This window comes from Drosophila tropicalis, unplaced genomic scaffold (assembly GCF_018151085.1).
Source record: "Drosophila tropicalis isolate 14030-0801.00 unplaced genomic scaffold, ASM1815108v1 contig_463, whole genome shotgun sequence".
NCBI classification, from domain to species: Eukaryota; Metazoa; Arthropoda; class Insecta; order Diptera; family Drosophilidae; genus Drosophila; species Drosophila tropicalis.
The window spans coordinates 3,529,243-3,536,950 of NW_027172929.1; the positions used below are offsets into that span (position 1 = coordinate 3,529,243).

Sequence of the window (7,708 nt, forward strand, 5' to 3'; positions counted from 1 at the left end):
TCGGATAAATAGAACACAAGTTACAGTCTATATAAATCGGTTCAATCGCTGCCGGCAGCTCTGCTTGCTGCCTACTACGTCACCATCTGTTAACAGAGCACATGCATACACACACAGACGCAACGCTACATAAACTGTATGTGTATGCGTGCGTTGCTTTGCTTAGGGAATGAGGGAAGAAGAAGAACAAATTGTACATAGTATGAAGAGTAAAATTGTTTTGTTTGTATATTAATGAATTGAGTTGCAGAAAAGAAATTTTGAACATGTGAAATTATTATTGTCAAGGACTGCAAGGGTATATAAACTTCGGCATAGCCGAATTTAACTTCTTTGATATTTTTTTTTAGAATAAACTACTCGACAACTACATAGTTTAATTAATTCAAAAAAACTAACCAAAAATAAATCAAAACAGAAAAAGGTTTTGGCTTTGGTATTCTTTCCAACCCTGACCACTGCTGAGTGGCGTCTGTGTTGCCCATGTATAATATTTTAGCATTAAAACTGATTTTTCCCAACACGTACTCAGAGCATAGGCAACGCCTCAAAAGCAGGCTACAAATATTGTTGCCGCCGCCATAGCCGTTGTCGAGCCGCATTCATATGCAAATACATAAAAGGCCAAAGCCAGAGAGAACACAGAAAAAAACGGGAACAAAAAAAAAAATGTATATATATATATGTGAATAAAATCGTATCCGCAAAAAGCGCGATGCGCAAATAGCGCGCTTCCTGAAATAATAATTCAAATACTGTGATAAAAATCGACTATAAACTCGCATGCTGTGCCGGCATCCCTCACACACACACACACACATACACACACCCATCTAGAGTCGCCTCCTTTTGCTCCACTAGTTGGTTGGTGTTGTTGTTCCCATTCTCATTCCCCTCTCAAACCTCGAACCAGCCAGTTCTGTGCGTACGTGCGCATATTTCATTCCCTAACGACCCCTTTTAACTGAGAAAATGTGTTTTCGTTACTTTTAGCATCTTTATCAAATAATAATATTACGCCGCACGAACCCAAACGTCGTCGAGAAGAAGCATCTCAACCCCTTTCTTTCTTCTCCACCGCCAGCGCCAAAAGAAAATTTTGCACTTTGTAAAATGTAAAAAAAAAAACAGCAAACAAAAAAAACAAACAAAATTTTTTTTTTTTTGTTTGAAATTGAAATGGAAATGCAGCATAGAGAATCGAATACCTGATGCCCTTTTTGCCTAACTCAAAAGGAGTTAGTGCCTAAAATGTGTTAAAATCAATCAATTTGTATTATCCTTGCCATTGTTTTTATCTCTGCTAAGGATTATCCCTGGTGCTGCGACTGCTTAAGTTCTGGTTTGTTCTCTGTCTTTAGAAAAGAGATAAAGGCCTTCAAAGGGGCGAATCATCTTCTAAATTATGGAATACAAGATTTTAAAAATATTTTAAATACTAAGCTTTATTTTCAAATTTCATTGCCTTCGTTTCATGTACCTACATTTGTATGTTTCGTAGTTTATTTTAAAATTTCCTTGCCCTCTGCTTCTCATCTATATTCTCTAGGTAGATTTTGAAAATTTCTTGAGCTTCTAGTTTCCTCTCTATAGAGTAGATTGCCATCTTCGTCGTAGAAGAAATAACGTTCAAATATTTCCATTTGTGTTTGTATAATCGCTGCCAATGTAAAAAGTCTTTCAATACGTCTTCGATAGTTTAAATGCAATCTAGCATCATCTATCTTTTGATGTTGATCAACTGGCACGGTATCATTTGATAAGGCTTCGTGTCTCTGCTTTAAATTCTTTTTATCAATGGAATCCAATTTTCTTTTGATATTCTGAGCGACTGTACGATTTCCACGTTTATACGCACGCTTTAACCAATATGTACTGGCTATATAATTAATAATATCGGCCCATTCAACTTTAAGAAATTCGAAAAAATTTATCCGATATACAAGCCTTCGATCACGTTTAGATTTCGCTGTTGTGAAATAATCACTTAGCATGGAAACAAAAACATTGATTAACAGCACCGCAATGACGAATGCCAAAATGGCATATACCAAAGTGCCAACTACAGTGCCGCCATAAAAAAGTTCATAGGGATTGACTTGGGAGCTGAATCCAAAAGCAAAGCACATACAGGCAACAATACTTTTGATCAGACGATTGAACCGACTGCAATTGTTGCCATTGATAGTAACAAGAGCAATGCCAAAGGCCATCACCAAGATTGCTATAACACATGCCGTATGGAACATGGAATGAAATGCTAGATATAATGTATTCGTAAACAATCGAAATATGCTAGCAAATTGCATAACCTTCCACAAACGAATTGTGGCCGTACAGATGAGTAGACCAATCATAATGTTGCATAATGAATTCAGTCTTGACGGTTGTCGAAAATCAATAAAATCCAATTTACTGGAACCCTCGACTTTCTTGAGCATCGAATCGACCAGAGATTCACGTAAAAATATAACTATAATTACCAAAAAGTTCATAACGAATATCAATAGATCGATTTTAACCCAGATTTGTTGTATCTGCTTGGGCTCATACCACAGACGAAGGAATAGATTCTTTGCCAACTGTATGACAACAACAAAGTATAGAAAGACAACCACTAGAGCTGTTACCGGAAGTTCTGATAAACTTTCCATCAATTTAACACTCTCGATATTGGCATGTGGTATCATTAAGCCATATGGTGTACGCTCTGCCCACAGTGTACAAACGGAAAACATATTCGCATCGACATTGTACAATGTAAAATCCATAAATATTGCCGATGTATTATAATTAAGCCAATTATGGTTATGCAGATAATGGATCACCTTCATGCTATTCTCTTTACTGCGTGCCAATAGGGCAACATATCCTTTCAGTTCGGGATAGCTTAGAAAGTCGCCTTCATGTAAAAAATTTAATAGCAAATAGTTAACAAATCCCTTGTACGGTGTCATTGGTAGCCATGGTTCATATATACGCCAATATTTATCCGTATAATGCAAACGTTCGTATGGTAACTTCCATTCGGTCGTATATAAAATATCCGTGAATTCGGGCTCATTTAGGCCATACTTACAATTCGTAACTCTCAATTGACGTAAACGAACTACGCCCAGCATTCGAATTTGATCAATATGCTGCCAGCCAGTGATACCGGTTTCCGTAAAATTCGGATTAAATGGCTTAATCAACGACATCTCAATAAATGAATACACATGCCACAAATGTAACAATTTATCCATGCCCAAGGATATCGTTTGATTGAGCATAAATAATGTTTTAACATCGAGTGTATTGTGATATAAATATTGATCACGTGTCACCAAGATCATGCATAATAAGAGAACAAAATAGCTGGCATATACAAACATTTCACTGGCAATATGTTTATATCTCAAATTTAATTTCTCATTCCGGTGGCCCTCGGTGATCACAAGTTGACTACGCAGGCTACGTAATCTTAATTTTAAATAATCCATACGATTGTGTTGACTTGCATCCGGATCGGGGGTAAATTTACGTTGCTGCCGCGGCCATGTGGCCCCATCGATGGCTTGAAAGGCAAATCGTATCGGATCACCGATAAGAAACTGAAAGAGCACCACCAAAAAGAACATAACCCATATGGCTTTGAATTTCTTTGTCTCATGCGATACTCCAGATAAATGAAACACAAAAATCGTGCTTAACAATATAGCGAATAAGGTGATGGCGAAAAATATTGAACCAGATTTACCAAAAGGCATTGTGAAACTTTATATGAAACTTATAACAAAAACACAAAAACTAGAATTATTTGTAATTTTTTTTTGACAAATACCTCTTAACTAATCTGTGCCATAAACATTTTGTTCAATTGGGAAATCTCTTTTAACATTCAAGAGAGAGAAAATTTTGAAGAGAGAAAATATTGTATCGATAATTCCATTTCAATTCACCGCTTTTCATTTTCGTTTCCAAATTTTGTTGACCTTCGATTTTATTTTTCTTATTTTGTTTTTTTGGCGTTTCATGAACAAATTATTGTAGCATCGCTGGCACTTTTTTTTATCCAACATATTCCATGCCAAGTGAACTGATTCTTCATCGTGTGCCTTTGTTTTGTTTTATTTCTTTGGTGTTCAATTGAAAAAATTTGCATGCCAAAAATTATGCAAAGGAAGGGCTACCACCATTAGATGGCAGTATGGTGAAATGGGGGCGGGAACCGAGGACAAAAGAAAAAATGAGAAAACAAGCTTGCGCATTTCTTTACCTTTTCTCCAATTTTTTTTTGTCGGTTTTTGTTTTTGTTCTTTTGGTTTGGACACAACAAGGATGAGGAGAAGAACCATTGAAACCGAAATAAAGATTCGTTGGTTTTTTGGCTACATCGAGTTGCCGTTTTTTTTTTTTGTGTTGCCTTTGCTTTTGGTTTCAAGGGTTTTTGGCCAAGCATTCTTCTTGGCGGTAATTGAACAACGTGGCGCAATGTTATACAAAATTGGTTTAGAATAAATGTCTTTGTTTTTTATATATTGAGGGTTTTTTTTGTTTACTTGCTTGCTTGCTGTCTGCCACACGACCGCCCACCAATTGAAAGATCTCTTCAATTTCTATTGATGACATTGCGTATCCGCCCCGTTTAACTGTGCGACATTAAAACTTAAATTATTGCAATAATTTTCATTAAAGACCAAAAAAAAGTCGTAGGTGAATTCAATATCTACCTATGTATATAACTTTCCATATATGTATGTTTGTATTTTTTTTTTTTCTTTTATCATTTAATTTAAGAGCCTTTTATGCATAATTGATACATTTGAACCACTCCCCCTGGATATCAAGGAAAACCAAACCAAACTTTGGGCCAAAAAGTTGTACATAAATTTTGTATAAATTTCCAAAAGGTTAAGGCACGTTTTGTACATGTTGCTGCTTACATTTTAAATGGCAACGAATGGCGGAACTCTTAACAAAATTGCTCTAAATATGTGGCTGCCAAAATTTATGGGGATTTCTCAATGTGTAGACGACTTGAAAAAGGTAGATCGGTGTAAGCCAGATGGCAGAAACGAAAAGTTATCAAGCAGAATTTTATGTTTTTAAAATGTTATTAGATTAATTACATATTTTTGTAATTTTCTTTAATCAAATAAGTGTCAAGAAGAAGGAGAAATAAATTATAAATTAAAATCAAGAAAATTAATGAATTTAAAAAAAATCCATTTCATAATGGAGAGATCTTTTGAACTTCTTGAAAGAAGTCTATGTGTTAAGCAGTTAATAAAGTAGTTGACCCAATTATTGAAAGCCGTTTTAAGACTTGAGTATTCCTTTTGTTTGCCCCAGCAATCCCAAATAATAACAAAGCATTTATCTAATTGGTAGTAGTCCTTTAATGCTCACTCATTTTCTCTTTCCCGTTCTCTAAAGAACAGAAAAAACGCAATGATTGAACTAACTAACTAGTCCAATAGTGATGTCACTTATTACTATCATTTCAATCGAATCAACCTTCTTGTCGACCCAAAGCCCTCACTTCAACCTGTCTAAGTTAAGTATACCTACATATATAGAGCGCCCGTTCTGCTTTCCCATTGCCCTTTTCCTTTTGGTTAGTTCAAAAATCTCTCATATTTGATTGGCATCATTGATTGAAACAACACGAAACGTTTTACTGACGCCAAATGACCCGCAAAATAAAAAGGTAAAAGTAAGCTATCCTAGTTCCCTGCCATTAAATATTTTTATTTTTTTTTGCTTTCGCATTTTGAAAACGTTTGCTAAATTATTGACTGAATGACTGAGTGAGTGAGTAAGTGGGTGGATGGATGGATGGATGGATGGATGAGTAAGTGAATGAGTGAGTGATTGAGTTGTAGGGTTCGTGTACTTTCCACCCGCAACTAATTGGATTCTCTGCCATAGAAGTAGAAGTGTGTGTTTTGACAATTGTGACAATTAAGTGGACAAGGCATGCCAATGTCCTGGACAAGGCCACTTAACCTCCAAGTTCATTGCACCCCCAAGGGCTAAACACAATACAGATAAGGATAAAGAGAGAGAGAGAGAGAGAGAGAGAGAGAGAGAGAGAGAGAGAGAGAAAGAGAAAGAGGATAGAGTGATGGGGAAAGGGGACCGCGAGGACAATGTTATGCGGCATAATTCACATAAATTATGCAATTTATACGCGACGTATGCTTAGCCTCAGAACAGGGCAGCACAATGCAAATGAAACGTACATATATAGCTATAGCTATTGTGCAGCACCAGCACAAATGATGGGGCGAATAGACTGCAGTGTATGTGTGTGTGTAAGTGTTAGTGGCAAAGGGTTCCACTAAGAACTCACTGAAGAAATATGTAACAAGTTGTAGCTGTAGATTTTTATATGCATATATGTATGGGAAAAAGGTTTGAGGGGTTTCTTTTTCTCCATTTTTTTTCCTTTCCTCTGCAATTGCATGATGACAATTGTGTTGAGAGACATACACACACACACTCACACCAAACATATACTGGAAGAGTGCTTAGCATAGTCAACTTAGTGAAGGGTGTGTGGTGTGAGTGGTGTAAATTGAGATACGTTACAGTTTAGAAATGTCAACGTCTAAGTTCCATTAGAAAGTGCATAGAAAGTAGCTTAAAGAGTAACTTGCAAAAAGTTTTTCTCAGGAATAGAAATATCACTTAAATAGCCAGTTAAAATTATACTTTTTAAGGTATCCAATATTATACATACATATATACATACATAAGTATATTGGGTTTATCCATTAATCTCATTTCATTCCCACTAAAAAATGTTATACTGTTAATATGTTTAGTTTTTCCAGATTTCTAGGGCTTTATTATTCTTGTCCTCAAAATTTTTATAACTTTGAAATTAAGTCGAAAGATCATAAAGTAAAGTTCATGATGAAAAATTTCTAATTGAAAAGGATTTATTTAAGTTTCATAATTCAGAGGGTCTCATTTTGTTTTTGGGGTAATAAGGATTTATTAATAATTGCAAAATATTTTGTAGTTTAGAGCGCACTTCAAATCTAGTCCGGGGCCATGAGATGGAAGTTGATTTGAACTCCGGGTTTTTGAAAATGTTCAAACCAGTTCATTTCACATTTCCTCACCGCAAAACCTTAGTTTATAGATTTATAAATTCAAAGCTAGACAATGGAGCAGACGCAGCTGGAGCTGCACTGCAGCCTGTTGACAACAACAGCAACAACAACAAGGACAATAACAATAAGGACAACCACACGTCGAGAACTCTGCTAAAGGGTCAGCAGTCAGGCCACAGAGGAAGAGACAGTGAATGAGACAGAGCAGCACACACATACACAAACAAAGAAAGGGGAAACGAAAGAGATGAAGAGAACGTGTGGAGATTGTGTGGCTTGGCGATGGAAGTGGAAGGGTGGGAGAGACGAAAAACAGACGAAACACTGCAATAAAAGTGGCGCAAAACCAGGGCGTATGGGGCAGAGAATTTACATTTAGTTTATGAGTAGACAAGCGTCGACAATAGTGAAGCAAGCCTTGGCTTCAGCTTCAGTTTCTCCAATTCCTGCTCTTGTATCTTACCCTGCTTCTCCTGCTGCTGTTGTTGGTGGCGCGCCGAAAGGTCATACACAATGAAATGCACAAATGTCAACATTTAACGGTCAAAATGGTCGGGGACAGATAGACGACAACGACAACGACAACGATGTCGACGACGAGG

At 36.5% G+C, this 7,708-nt stretch overlaps 1 protein-coding gene across 1 annotated transcript; it reads right to left on the reverse strand.

Moving 5' to 3' along the window:
* Nucleotides 1-1,418: 1,418 nt before the first annotated feature.
* LOC137574733 (polycystin-2-like) lies at nt 1,419-3,676 on the reverse strand. The gene has a single exon (XM_068287138.1). It carries the CDS (start codon nt 3,618-3,620, stop codon nt 1,533-1,535), a length of 2,088 nt encoding a protein of 695 aa, XP_068143239.1. The 5' UTR covers nt 3,621-3,676; the 3' UTR covers nt 1,419-1,532.
* Between the last annotated feature and the right edge of the window lie 4,032 nt (nt 3,677-7,708).

Bases quoted from the DNA above. Each gene is read 5' to 3' on its own strand.
- LOC137574733 (XM_068287138.1), bottom strand. From the start codon at position 3,620: ATGTTCTTTTTGGTGGTGCTCTTTCAGTTTCTTATCGGTGATCCGATA.